The sequence below is a fragment of the Scophthalmus maximus genome, chromosome 11 (genome assembly GCF_022379125.1).
Source record: "Scophthalmus maximus strain ysfricsl-2021 chromosome 11, ASM2237912v1, whole genome shotgun sequence".
In the NCBI taxonomy this organism is placed as follows: Eukaryota; Metazoa; Chordata; class Actinopteri; order Pleuronectiformes; family Scophthalmidae; genus Scophthalmus; species Scophthalmus maximus.
The window spans coordinates 12,985,748-13,000,286 of NC_061525.1; the positions used below are offsets into that span (position 1 = coordinate 12,985,748).

General features: G+C 45.0%; 2 protein-coding genes across 2 annotated transcripts; one reads left to right on the forward strand and one right to left on the reverse strand.

The window, feature by feature from the left end:
* Positions 1-34: 34 nt before the first annotated feature.
* Positions 35-5,841, forward strand: qpctla (glutaminyl-peptide cyclotransferase-like a). The gene is made up of 8 exons (XM_035621648.2): positions 35-169; positions 952-1,660; positions 2,126-2,272; positions 2,369-2,662; positions 3,426-3,587; positions 4,125-4,224; positions 4,300-4,416; positions 4,600-5,841. Exons 2-8 carry the CDS (start codon positions 1,442-1,444, stop codon positions 4,743-4,745), a joined length of 1,185 nt encoding a protein of 394 aa, XP_035477541.1. The 5' UTR covers positions 35-169; positions 952-1,441; the 3' UTR covers positions 4,746-5,841.
* A 1,029-nt stretch (positions 5,842-6,870) lies between these two features.
* six5 (SIX homeobox 5) lies at positions 6,871-14,260 on the reverse strand. Its single transcript, XM_035623901.2, has 3 exons — positions 13,507-14,260; positions 10,160-11,658; positions 6,871-9,820 (listed from the first exon to the last, which is right to left on the reverse strand). The coding sequence occupies exons 1-3, from the start codon at positions 14,190-14,192 to the stop codon at positions 9,138-9,140; spliced, it is 2,868 nt and encodes a 955-aa protein (XP_035479794.2). The 5' UTR covers positions 14,193-14,260; the 3' UTR covers positions 6,871-9,137.
* Between the last annotated feature and the right edge of the window lie 279 nt (positions 14,261-14,539).

Sequence of the window (14,539 nt, forward strand, 5' to 3'; positions counted from 1 at the left end):
CGCTAACGTCGTTTATGTACGGAAGGCGTCAGCAATGACATTGGCGATCGACAAGCTATTTCGGCCAATCCGAAGCAAGAGAACACGGGCCTTCAAGCCTGAGGACCAATCAGAAGCGTTTACAAAGTCAACTTCCGTTTTTGTTCCTTAAATTTGGCGGGGCAGAGAAGTAGGTCATTTTTTTTTCCTCATTTATGCCAAATGATTCAGAAATTACAGTATATATAATTATGCATATTTATATTTAAATACACACTTTAATATAGTACCCGATGTTTACCTTGCATTATATATTTACATATGTCTTCAACAAACCTTAGATTTTAATCTAAACAGAGAAAGAAAGGTAGGTCATGAAACTCCCTGTTTCAGCTGAAAAATTTAAAAAAGAAAGTATCGGTAATATGTCTGAGTGTCATCGCTTAAATGGTAATTTATTGTAAATTTAAAAAACGGAAAAAGTAAATAAATAGCATAGCTAGTCGACCTTCGTCCCCATGATGCCTTGCGTGAATAATGGGCGCAACTTCCGCGGCTGAACCGGAAACAGTGATTTTCGATGTGGACGATCCGGTATTATTAGTAAATTTATGGGACGGTAGTACACGGTGTATGCTAACAGTATGCTAATCCTCGATTAATAAACAAAACACGTGGGGAAATTATATATGGATAATATTATGGTGATGATTTGGATGTGTGTGTGTGTGTGTGTGTGTGTGTGTGTGTGTGTGTGTGTGTGAAGGAAAAGCAAGAGCAAGCACAAGAACGTTTCAGGTTTTGAAAAGTTGTTGTTATATATTACGCAGTTAATTTATTGCGGTCGTTTTTTTTATGTATTTATTCAGTTTGATGCATCGCGCCCCTGTGGACGTATGTTTTTGATGTTATCAATGATAAATGCTGTGGATCGGGGGGGAAATGACTGTAGTTTCTACTCCCGTCCGATAGGTGGTGCTGGTGGTGAACCGCCCTGTTATTTTCCAATCGCACAATCACAATAAAAATAGAAGAAGTTACGCCATTTGATCAAAAACTACCATTTGTACAATTGTTTGGGACTAAGACTGAAGTCAGCTGCAGGGGAGAGATGACAATTTCCCGCTGCCTGCTCACTTAGTGATGTCGTTCTTCTCATCGATAACTGTGACGGGAGCAGCAGAAGCCAGAGATCGACAGAGAAAACTCTGTCCATAATATGTTTGTGTAGTGAAGTCTGCCACGCACGCAGAGAGTGGGGCTCGTGGAGTCGCCCTGACATCTGCACCGCAGGACACAGACACCTGAAAGCGAAGGATGGATCATCCTGTTGAAGCTGTGCCACAGACTGTCGTTGCCCGTAGCACTCCACTTCCTGTGTGATATCCCCCCCACACGTCAGTAGCTACACGTCGCCCTGCGGACCGGCGGACCGCCCGGAGGCGGTGGACAGACACGAGTCATGTCCCGGTCCAGTCGGCGTTACAAGCCTCTGCAGCAGAGCAACGGCGGCGGCTCGTTGCCCATCTGTGACCGGGTTCGAATGCCCCGGGCTCGGGTGCTGCTGCTCTGCCTCCTCGGAGTGCTGGTGCTGGCGGTGGTGCTGGGAGTGTACCTGTCCAACGACACCGGCGGTGGACACGTGAGCCGCGTGCCCGCTGCAGACCTGACCAAAGACAGGGTGAGAGGGATGGAGGACAATAATCACAGTCCGATGGAAGGACTTTTATTCAAGTACTGCACTGGCTGTACTCGAGTATTTATATCATCTATTACCTTATGCATCTACTGTACTTATTTCTCCACTGCATTCATTTTACAGCTTTAGTTACTTCATGGATTTATATATATATATATATCAAGGATTTACATACAAGCTGTATGGCCAATTTATTAATTATGATGCACTGTTATGCATTAAACTACCCAACAGTGAATGTAATTAAACCTACCTTAATCATATGAAATGTTCATCTACAGTAGTGCATATGTAATAATCTAGTCCTTCAGAATAAGTGTATATATATATATTTAGTCCAACCTGCAAATGTTAGTTGGAAAATGATCCCAATAGTTAATCAAGTATCAAAATTAGATTAAGATTTCTCTTCCTTTGTCATCACTGATCTCATCGACTCTTTTCCAGTTGTCCCACAAACCCAGTAAGTGCTCACCAGCACAAATCCGCCGCCTGGCCTCTCAGGTGGACGGGACTCGTCTGTGGGAGACTCACCTGAGGCCCATCCTGATAGAGAGGCTCCCGGGGACACAGGGCAGCCTGGCTGTACAGCAGGTGTTTGTATTTAAAAATAAAACGTTTCCATGCACGTTTTCTTTATTTTTTTTTATCTCCCTTATCTTTAATCAAACCTATCTTGCTCTGCTTCAGCACATCACCTCCACCCTGTCCTCGCTGTCTGCCGGCTGGTCCGTTGACCTTGACTCCTTCCAGTCTCCAACCCCTCGTGGCCCGGTCACCTTTACTAACATCATCGCCAATCTGGACCCCTCAGCTCCTCGCAGACTGCTTCTGGCCTGCCACTACGACTCCAAGGTCCTGCCTCCAGACCCCCGTGCCCCGGGAAAGGTGTTTCTGGGGGCCAGTGACTCAGCAGTGCCCTGTGCTATGATCCTGGAGCTCGCCACTTCTCTGGACGCCCAGCTCAGATCATTCAAACAGCAGGTACATGAGCCGTAATGTTTTCTCCCATGTGTTTTGATGTTGTCTCAGTCGGAGCAGATGCTGATAGGTTGGTTTCCTATTAGTTAAGTTGTTTGAGTTATAATTATTAGTGCCTGTCAAGGAGGTTATGTTTTCGCCCATGTCCATTTGTTTGGTTAGTTTGTTTGTTTATCAGCAGGATTATGCAAAAAATACTGAATGGATTTCCATGAAACTTGGTGGAAGAATCAGACATGAGCCAAGAAAGTGCCCATTGTTGCGGATATGGACAAAAGGGGCAGATGCTAGATATTTGATCAGTTTCTTTAACAATTAGGTATATTTTGGGGGCTGATATCTATGTGTGTGCAGTTTTCTGCGTATCCAAATAAAAATCTGGATCTAGTGGCTTTAAATGTTGTTTGATATGGAGACATTTGGGTCTTGGGGAAGGTATGCGCCATCATTGTTGTTTGATTCTTCCCTCTGTTCCTTCTCATGACAATAGTAAAGATCTAAGCTGCTGACGAGTATTTTCTTTCCTTTTTTTAACGTAGACCCTCATTTTGTCCCTCTGCCTCTGCAGCTGCAGTATAGGATAGTAAATGCTGACTCCAGCCTGTTCTATTGGGTGCAGAAGTCATCTGTGTACAGCAGTGTCTTTTCAGAGGCTGTGCTTTATATAGTCACTGTCGAACTACACACATATCACACACTGAGACAACCCTGCAGAAATAGAAACGGGACTTCGTTTTAATTTGATTAACTTTCCTCCCTTTCTTAGAAACTCCCCGTCTCCCTTCAGCTCGTGTTTTTTGATGGCGAGGAGTCATTTGAAGAGTGGACTGCCACTGACTCGCTGTACGGCTCTCGTCACCTGGCTGAGCGCATGGCCAACACGCCTCACCCCGCAGGCTCCTCGCACACCACCATGCTCCATGCCATGGTGAGGAAACTGTGTTTCCACGTCCTCCACCATCGTCCTCTCATCCTGATCCAGAAACATGCTAAATGATGTATGACCAGGCTAAATTTAGCAGGAACACAGCCCAATAGTTGGTGCTGAGTCATGTTCAACGGGCAACATCAGATATTTTTGTCTCTTATTTAAGCTGCTTTCAGAAATGCACTGTAGTCCAGACATTTTCATGAACTTCTCCGGAGGAGCTGTAAGTGACAATGCAAATGTCTACAAATGTTGCACCGGACATTTTTCATGCCAGCCCTCCTATAAAATGTCTTCAAAATGTCTGAGTGAGCCCGTGTGAGAATACAACTGGAGAAGGAAGATTCACAGTGAGTGGTGTGAACGCATCTGACCTGGACAATCTCCTGCTGCATTTGTTATATGTGAATGCCAAACAGAAAGGTTTATATCTGAAGGCAGCTTTAGTCATGTAACCTAACACTACTGTTAACTCAGTATTCAGTAGCCACATCCAGCCACTGACCTGTCTCTTCTGACTTTGACCTCTCTCCCCAGGACCTTTTTGTGCTGCTCGACCTGCTTGGCGGTCCTGATCCCCTGATTGCGAATCACTTTGACAACACAGCGCGCTGGTTTGACCGTCTGATTGCCGCGGGTGAGCGCTGGCTGTAATATTTAACGAAACTGTAACTTAACAAGCTCTAACTCTGTCTTCATCCCTCCTTCTCAGAGAAGAGACTCCATCGACAGGGTCTTTTGACGTCTCATCCCTCAGAGCAGACGTATTTTAGGAAGGATGTGTATCTGGGGCCTGTCCAGGACGACCACATCCCCTTCCTTCACAAGGGTGAGTGATAGCACGAGGTTTTTACCCGTTTTTGCACATTTTCAATTAAAGAAATATCTAAAAAATGTGATGAGGCGAAGGTGGAATGGTTGGTGTATAAAATTTGGTGCCAGCTGTACTTTATCTCAATAAACTATACTATATACTATATCATCACTACCTGCCTCTGTCCATCCAACACAGGTGTCCCCGTGCTACATGTCATCGCCACTCCCTTCCCACAGTTCTGGCACACGCTGGACGACACGGAGCAGAACATGCACCGTCCCACCGTCGAGAACCTGACCAAGATCATGGCCGTGTTTCTGGCTGAATACCTGGGCTTCTGAACAAAGGACACAAACATTGACGTATATTTGTGGTCCACACACTTGTTATCTGAAGACCTCTGCTCACTTCTACCCTGCACTGGAGTAATAGTGCTGTTGATCACACTGGTAACCAATAAGTGACCAGATGAACTAGAGGAGCCCCCAGTGAAATGAACTGAACTGAACTGAACTGAGATACCAGCTGAACTTTACCAAAGACTTGTCTCTGCTGAACGGTTGGTCCTTGGTTTCACATCATGGAGGAGTTGGGAGTTCCTTTATTCAAATGTTGGGGGCATGTGAAGTGGATACAGAGTAATGATTAAAATATTTTAACTAATGAGCATGGTGCCTGAGAAGCAGCTGGGAATCATATCATTATAATTTTAAATGCAATTAGATTTTTTTTTTTTTTTTAAATCAATCGTAGCAATACCGTTATTTAGCCTGTAAATTCCATCGAGATGCACTAATGTCTTCTTAAAGACAGACATCACAATCAGTTGAGCTGATCTGATGTGAGCCTCCTTCACTTGACCGAAGATCCTCTTGGCCTTACAACCAGCTGTGTTACATTGCTCGCTATATTATGTGACTGTGCTGCACACACTTTGTGTCAGTTTAATGATATTAGAGTGAAGAATCTCAACAAATGTGCATTTTTCACCACATGAAAGGTGTGGTGACATGTCTGCTATAAAGTTTAAATGGTTTACTCAGTTTCTCGCAGAATGCGACGCAGCGTTGGGAAGTGAAAAACACTGTTCCTGGAAAAGTCCTGTAACTTCCAGATACGGTACATGCCGGAACATTTCACATGCGTAATCCCGTTTTATGTTCCATTTAACCAGCTGAATCCGCTCTGGCTTTACAGCACATCTGTGAACCGGTACATTGAATTTAATCCAGTCATATGATGCTTGCGTCTAATGTCCGTCTTGTATCGTGTTCCATGCCCGTATAAGACGAGGTACAATGTCTGCTGAGCGTTGTTTTACTTGCAAAGTGTTTGTCGACCACAAAGTAAAAAATATTAAGTCATGTCCTAATTCAGTCACAAGAGAGCGCTGTTATTCTGTGTACAATTTTGATAAACATACCAATTTTACTTTGAGTTGGCAGTCGTCTCGTTTACAGTTTTGCAAGGGCTGGTTGAACTGGAAAGACGATTCTCCTGTATTTGTCTTACAGATACTCCGGTAACATTAACACACAAAAACCTGACTGCACTCTTTAACAGGAAAACCATAAAACAATGGCACTAAAAATATCAATGGACCACTGGGCTCTGTGCTATAAATATGGTTTTGATTAACACAGCATTGCATCATGAAGATTTAACTCTCCAAAATCAATGAGTTATCCTTGGTCCATTAGAACCAATAATACAGAGGTTAGCATAGCATAATTTCTAGAACTAGAAACTAAACTACTCTTGTTTTTTTGATAACTGATTGCCTAAAATGCACCAATTCCAGGTTGTCAAATGTGAATATTTGCTAGTTTTCTCTTCTTGCTTCCGAGATTTTATTCCCTTTTAGGAAGTGAATGAATATAGCGAAGCCCAAAAAGGTGTAGCGCGGTCCAAGCCTACATCTGAAGTTTAGATGGGTACACCCTCAGCACACGCTCCAGTTCCCCAGGGCAAGAGGACGAGAGAGAGGGAAGGAGCAGGGAGAGCGCAGAGGAAGCCAGGAAGACGATCCATCCAACTGCTCTGCAGTAGGACCTCGCACACACAGACCACCTTGCTCGGCCGTGAAGATCATTGCGGTGGAAAGTGGATTGAGGTCCAGAAAAGCCCCGAGATGCAATTTGAACCGAACCTGGCTGTGTGACGATGTCTGAAGCTTCTGCGGAGCATTGTGGCTTGCATGTGTTTGTCATTATTCATCATCACTGTGCCCTGGCAGAATCAAATCACAGGTAATATGAGACCATCAGGGTTGTGACAACACCCCATTCATCCCTCCCTCTCTGGAACGAACACATACTCACAGACCCTCACAACCATTTTGGACCTTTGCTATTGTACTGGCATGGCGGTTTCACAAAGCAGATAGAAAAAGCATTTGAATAAAATGTTCTTACCAAATTAGAAGGAAAGTAAACCTCCAATAATTCACACTTGTGAACACACAGCCATCTTTTAAATGTAGTTTATTACAATATCATATGATATAAAAAATAGAATGCATTTGAATACAAAAATGAGAAAACTAAACCCTTGAACGACAGACACGAATGATCCCTTTCATAGCTATCAATAAAAAAAGTTGATCAACATACAAAATCTTTGGTTACACTGGGAGTCATATACGTTACATGTGAGGAAGGAGAGTAAATGTCACACTACAAACAAATAGGGCCACAAATGTGCATGTGCCCTCACTGTCTTTAATGTCAACATACTTTGGCAAGAGATGGCTCGTATAAACAAACGCAAGCTACCATATTTCATATATGAAAGAGCACATTTCCCTTTACCCTTAAAAGAATTTGTTCAGTAAAATTCAAACTACATTTGATTTGTCGGAGCCATTTAACTAGCTATCCAAAGGCAACTGGGGGGATGACCCATTTCAAAATAAGTATTAATGACCTCAAACATTGTTTTAATACCTGTAGTCTGAGATTGTAAAACCTCAGTTTGCACAACAATGTGACGTTCCAAGTGAAAATGAATATCATTTCCTATCATCTTTTTTCCCCAATGACTCATTTTCTTAGTTAAAACTCAAAAACTGATTGATAAATGCTTTAAATAGATTAAATGTACAAAAAGACAAACACAACAAACATACCAATAAAAAACAACAACAACAACACATAAGCCATTACTGTAACTAGAAGTATATTTTTCGTGTACCATAACTGGCCAAATATTTGACCGCTACCTGTGTTATGACAGTAGAACTCAATAGAATGAATCAATTTACCACAGATTTCATCAGGAAATCATTCTTCTGTTTTCTGATTCAACTAATTCATCCAATTAGGGATTACAACTGTCCAATTAAGAAACAGTAGGACATTACCAAACCGAATTAAAGTTGTACCACTGTCATAACATCACGGCAACACAACGTAAACATCGTGTGAATGAAATGTGCAAAATATACAAAAAGGAGATCGAGCTTTGACTATGCAACCAAAGCTGTCACATTATGTTTCACTGGAGATCAAACTTTTACAGAAATGTGGGTGTACGTAAAACATCCAAACATTTCAGATTTTTTTTTTTTAAAACATCAAACCTGTAAGCTTTAGAATAAGGCACTTATCAATATCGACAGATTTTCTATGCATTTGACAACAAGTGTCACTTAGTGGGATCACAGCAAACGTTTTAGTGTAATGCGCCGTCGCGCTTCATTTAAAAGACCAGTATTTCAAAGCTCCATTTCATCTCCCGAGTGCACTTGGCTTTTTTGACTCAGCCACTGTGCCACTTAGTGTCCTATAAAGTACTAAACATGCATTGCATAGAGTATGAACCCTTTTATTTCCTGTGGTATATTTAGAGAGCAGCGTTCTCACTGGAAAACTGCGAGAGTCATTTAAAACAGTTTACTGATTCAATGGAAATAGGCTGCATGTTTAAACCCAGACTTCAGTAACATGTATTAATAAAACACTGTACAGCCCTTGAGGCTGTTCAGTAATTATAGTTAAAAGAAAACAAATTTCCGCCGATTCACATGAAGTTCAACCAACTCAGCTCACTTCCGCTTGTGAAGAATATGATCTTTCACTATAATCCTGGAGTGTTGGTAGAACAATGTGTTCAGGCTGTGAGCAACAAAAAGAAAAAAATAAACTCCTGAATCTCTTGACCTCTGGACAGGCAGGCAACTGTTTCACGGTTTGTTCCTTAGCCAGACAGTCCGGGATAGTTATCTTGTTGGATCCTCAATGAACTACTTCTACTGCCAGAGGAAAAAAAAAAACAGGGATCTTGTTCCAAGGACAGCTGAGCTTTGTTTGCAGTACACAAAACTGCAAAGAAGATCTGACAGACTTGATAGAGCCATGATGCTTTGTTTAAAGCAAGCTGACTCGTGTGTCCGCTCTTCTGTCTGGATCTGACAACATGTAAGGCACATACCGATAAAAAAAATTAAAAGAAGAATATTCAGATGTTAACCAGCAGGTGAATATGCCATACAACCCGGCACATCCATGTGAAAAAAAGAGCTGCAGAGGGTTTGTCTCAAAAGTGCCAGCATAGGCCATGATGGCATCAGGCCCCGCCGGGAGGGCATCATTGTACGCGTCAGAACCTCGGCATATTGTAAAGGACATTTAAGTCTTTGAGGGTTGACAAGATGGAATAAAATCACGTTAAAAAAAACAAATGGCAGGGTCTGTACCCTTCTGTATGCTGCATCTTTTCGATGCACGTGTGTTTCACAAGCCCAGCTCATCGTCCACAGGGACAGACTGGAGCTGGGTGAGAATCTTGGAGTCCCCATCCATATCCTCTGGGTTCCCCAGTGGTGAGCTGGCTTCCACGTCCTGCTCTGGAGAGGGGCTGCCCAAGAGCAGCGACTCTCCTCCAGGGAGGCCCAACAAAGCCGGGTCTACGGGTAAGTCCCCCTTGCCGCGTACATCAAACAGAGTTAGACTGGCGGATGTGGAGAGGGGCACAGGGCTCCACGCCGGCTGGGACAAGTGGCTGTTGGGTGTGACTCCACTATACATGGGACTGAGGGTGAGCATGCTTTCTGGAATGAGAGTGTTTGGCAATGTGGAGGCAACCGAAGGGTCCAGCGTATGAGGGGGGGGGACGGCAGGTGACTGGATGGTTGCCAGCCCAGTCTCTGGGGCATAGTACGGTGGAGAGGAGTTGATGAAGTTCAGAGGAGATAATGTGAGGCCACTGGGGGTTTGTCCTGAGGTGGTTGATGGCTGGGAGGCCATAGGAGGGGTGGAGAGGGCGAGAGCGGGGCTCAGTCCGTTAGTAGAGACGGTTGGAGTGTCTGGAACAGCTTTCAGGGGCAAGCTGGTAAGTTGGATGCCTGCTGGGATGGTGAGAATCAGCTTGCCCTGCTGGACACTCAGGTAGGGGCTTCCACCGAGGAGAAGGTTACCTACAGTTGTGACAAATGATAGATTGACAGCAGGTAAGACTGTGTAATAACATTCAAACAAGGGATGCACCACGCTTCATTATGCGATAATCCCCCAGAGCTAAATTCATGTCATCAGATTACTTGCTTTATGACCAGTATTCCAAATCCTAGAGGTAACCAGTGTCACATATGACAAAGAAAAACAAACCTTTTGAGATATTTGTGAGGCTGGAGCAGTTTTGCTTTAAAAAATATATAATTGAAAGGCTTCATTGTGTATCTAAACAGTTGGTGGTTTATTTTTTCTGTCCTATAATGGTTTCAGTTCTGCAACATTTACATCTGAATTCAGTTTACCTGGAGCAGCAGAGGGCAGCTGAATGATCCCAGAGTTGAGGAGTTGCACACCAGGGCCCATGCTGGTTGGGGGCCCCACGCTCTGATAGGGCCGCAGCTGGTTTATCCTGAGAGGACCCTGTGCGATCGCTCCCGCTGTAGGAGCTGAAGTCAGGATCTGTAAGGGCACTCCAGCAGAGGGGATGGAGAGAGAGGGGCTGGCAGGTACCACTTGGGGGAAAGAGATGGTGGAGGATGTTTGGATGGAGGAGACTGGGACCAGCTGAGGCATGGAGAGCGGGACGAGCTGTGTCGGTGTGTTGCCTTTGGACAGGGGGACTGGGACTACTTGAGTTGGGGAAGAGATGGAAATAACCTGAGGGACGTGGATTTTGCTGGATGTGGAGTTTGTGGTTTGGTCCCCCAGTTGGTGTGCTATTCGCTGTGGAAGCTGACTGTTGTTGAGCTGTGAGATCGAGACTATATTAGTGGCACCTTCAGGCAGGGTCATTGGAGCATCCTGCTGCTGTTGCGCCAGTCTGCTGCCTGTGTTCACTGTCTGTGGGGTTTGAAAGTGTGGAGCTGAAGGGGTGAGGGGCGATACTGGGACCAACTGAGGGCACTGCGACACCTGGGCTCCTGAAGAGTGCTGGACCAGCTGGGATACGGGTATACCCTGGATGGAAGGCACAACCTGGGGCAAAGAGAACACCTGAGGGGTGGAACTGCTGGTGGAAACCACGGAGCTAGAGGGATTTAACTGGGAGCCGGCAAACACAAGATACTCCCCGTGCTGACTTGAAAGAGGCATGGCAGAGCTGGAGATGACCATGCCTGCAGACGACAGAGAGGCTGGTAGAGCGAGGGACTCCTGGGTGTTCTGTGTTAAGACAAGCGAAGGGAGACTGTTTGGGGAGGACAAAGTGGGCGAAGAAGGGGATAAAGATGAAGAGGAGGAGGAAGATACTGTCTGACTGCAGCCCTCCGATTCAGGCACACCGATGTAATCTATTACATTGCAACTGTCCGTCTTGGTTTGCAGTGGAAGAGAGATTATGGATGGAGGGTTTGACACTGTTGTGGTGTTAGTGCTAAAAACAACTGATGGAAGACTGCCCGTCTTTGCCTCCATGGCAGATACCTGCTCTGCCACAGAAATGGCATGCTGCTGCTGCTGCACACCGATACCAGATTTGGTTATTACTTGAGCCCCGTTAAGTATCAAAGGAGGGTTGGCTGTGACGGGACTCAGTGTGACTGTCTGGCAATCCCCCAAGCTCAGCCCATTGATTATGACACCAGCACCAGTACTAGAGATCAGGGAATTGCCGTTGAGCAGTAATGGCTGGGAGGCCGTGAGGAAGCCACTGGAGCCGTTGAGGATGAGCTGGCCTCCCGTGCTACAAGGGACTGCAGAGAGGGAGATGATGGAAGCCGCAGAGCCAGCAGCCTCAGGCTTGTCGGGGGTGTCGTCCATGGCGCTCGCCTCATCGTCTGTGCTGTGGTTTCCATCAGACTCACTGAAATGGAGGAAAAACAAATAGGTCACATAAAAAGGGGAATGTGTTCGGCTTTAGAGTGCTGCATACTCGGCTCAATCCTTTTGTCAGAGCTCAACTTGAGCACATTTTTTTTACCCTTTTATTGCTTTGAGCTCATGACATTAGGGTGGCAGAGCAATTTGATTATCATGACCACCACAAGGAGGTTATGTGATTGGATTGGTTTGGTTTGTCTGTGGGTTTGTTAAAGAGTTATTGAGGGATTTGCATGAAAGATTTTTCAAATATAGGTCTTGGTCGTGGTAAATGTGAATACATTTTGAGAGGAATCCTGATCTTTATCAAGCTAATTTTTTAAGGATTCTTCATCATTGCAAGATAGGAATTTGGGGGAATAAGCATATACAAGTGTAGGATTGCTCAGCCCCAAGGCAGATGAAAATCTCCAGGATATACAGGGCGAGCGAGTGGGCGCTCTACCAAGGCACCACCCCTCGTCTGAATGTTCCTGGAAATGGCAAACTCCGGAAAATGTCCAGACCCAATTTTACGGACATTTCCTTGAGTTCGTGTCTGAAAACAAATTAACAACTGATACTCAGGGCAAAATATTTCAATGACTGAATAGTCATTTAAATGTAATATCTGTCTTTTAGACAACTCTGCTATGTTTACACTTTATAATATATATATATATGCCCCATCTCTGCTGATTAGACCAATAAATAAATAAATAAATATTTGATCAGGCTACTATAATGTTGATTATTGAATGTTTTTTGTAGTATAGTATTTTGTGTGACACGGTTTGTAGATGTAATGGTAACATCCATTATTAGTCACCAAACTATTTAGAAAACAAACTTATGACATTTTCAATGTGTATCATCCGTTTCAAAATAAAAGTAAATGGAACTTCTGTGCATTTTCACATTCAATTTAACAATCTAAATGTTCTTCTTGTTTGCCTTCCGTTGGGAGGAATAGATATTTCAGTGGATAGATTGTGGTATATGCTGGAAGAGACACCAACCGGTCACTGTTGTTATTATCATTATGCACCGTCCTCCCTTCTTTCAACTAAACCAACCACATTCTGCAGTGGATCAGTAGAAACTCTCTTTGAAGACAGAAAGACAGATTCCTAGAAACTCTTTCAGGGCCCCACGGCCGTCAAGTTAGAAAGTATACATCACCCTGGTCGTTCATGCAGATCCCCTCTCTGCAGACCACCACAAAACCCTCGAGTGTGATAAGATAAGTCTTTATTCTCTCTTATCTCCTCAGAGCTTGCCTCCTCTCCGATTGGAGAAACAATCACTCAGAGATATCGGCCTCTGTGAGAGGGTTTTCCCTCCACGAGAATGAGCTGGTTGCCGTTAACCCGAGTCACCCCGGCTCTGCAGGCCCTGAGCCGCGGTGCAGGCTTTCAGGAAACTTGAGCCATGTTGGCCGCCTGGAGCTCACATTTCATAACAAAGCAACATGCTCTTGGTCTCAGACCTGTGTGGCTTCACTGCTGTCAAAAGTCAGCTCCTCTGTTCAACCATCCTCTTACTTTGTTTCCCTTTCCTTGTCTTTTATTAGTTGTGGGCTTTGTTACTTAAAGGTTTAATGTGTGCATCGTCCTACAGTAGGCCCCCTGTGTCGGCCTGTAGGCTTTCATCCCCATAAAGGTTTGATCCGTGGCCTCCAGCGGGTCTACTGAGTGACCCCAGTTATAAAACACAACATGAAGTTATAGCTCTTACAATAAGAGGGACAGTTTAGGGCATCTGTCGCCTAGGTACTATTGACTGTCTTTGTCATGCGAACCTGAACCTAAAAGATTGGTCTGACTTGTGTCTGCAGTGTGGAGGGTCTTGCCTTTTGCTGTGGGTGCCGGACGGGGTCCTGTCCCTCTGCCTGCGGTTCTTGAACCAGTTGCTGACCTGTGTGAGGGACAGCCCGGTGACTTTGGCCAGGTTCTTCTTCTCGTCCGGGGTGGGGTACCTGTTGTTCTTGTAGCACTCCTTCAGGGCATTCCGCGACTTCTCCTTGAAGCAGTACACGGTCTCCTCTCCGTCCCAGATGGTTTTGGGCAGGGGGAACTTCTTCCGGAGCCGGTACTTGTCCACTGCGCCCAGGCTGCGGCCGCGGGACCTCTCCGCCTCCTTGTAGCGGGCTTTCAGGTACAGGTCCTGCAGGAACCCATGGTTCGACGGGTGGAAGTCGTGGCTCTCCAGGATGGCGTACAGCTCCTTGAATTCCTCCCGGTGGAAGGCCACCAGAGCCTGCGCCTTCAGCATGGTCTCGTTGCCACGTAGCAGCTCGGACGAAGGCGGTATGGTGGATAGAAATCTCCACAGGCGATCCACATTGCCCGCCTGCAGAAGGGCCTCGCACAGACATGCTACTTGGTCAGTGGAAAAACTCAGAGCCGACTTTTGGAAACTTTGGAGTAACTGCTCCGAAACTTGGAGCGCATCTTTCTCTTCTTTGGGCTCCGGCGCCGTCGGCTCCTCTGGGCTGTTTTCGGATTGTTCTGTAGACTCCAAAGACAAGGAAGCCATTTTTACTTTAACTTTTTTTCCACCCGTAGTTCCTCCTCCTCCTCCTCCTCCTCCGCCCTCTGCAGCGCTGCGCTCTCCCATTCTCCACCAGACCCTGAATGTGCCCGCAGACGACCAGCTGCCACGCCCCTTTTCTAACTCGCGCCTTTGTCCAAACAAAGATTAACATCGAAACATTCACGTTTTTTTTGTAATATCTTTAATGTCACATTTGCTGTTGGTTGATACTTGTCGCATGGCAATACACGTATTGTTGTTTCATTGTCGTTTTATCCTTTTAAGAAACACTTTGTAACTTTGTTGATAAAAGTGCTGTACAAATAAAGCTCATTGTTATTATTGTATTA

Coding starts and splice junctions, on each gene's coding strand:
- six5 (XM_035623901.2), bottom strand. CDS start 14,192: ATGGCTTCCTTGTCTTTGGAGTCTACAGAACAATCCGAAAACAGCCCA. Junction 11,659..13,506: donor TCCGGCACCCACAGCAAAAG/GCAAGACCCTCC, acceptor CCTCCATTTCAG/TGAGTCTGATGGAAACCACA. Junction 9,821..10,159: donor GCTGCCCTCTGCTGCTCCAG/GTAAACTGAATT, acceptor TCACAACTGTAG/GTAACCTTCTCCTCGGTGGA.
- qpctla (XM_035621648.2), top strand. CDS start 1,442: ATGTCCCGGTCCAGTCGGCGTTACAAGCCTCTGCAGCAGAGCAACGGC. Junction 1,661..2,125: donor CAGACCTGACCAAAGACAGG/GTGAGAGGGATG, acceptor ACTCTTTTCCAG/TTGTCCCACAAACCCAGTAA. Junction 4,417..4,599: donor CATCCCCTTCCTTCACAAGG/GTGAGTGATAGC, acceptor CATCCAACACAG/GTGTCCCCGTGCTACATGTC.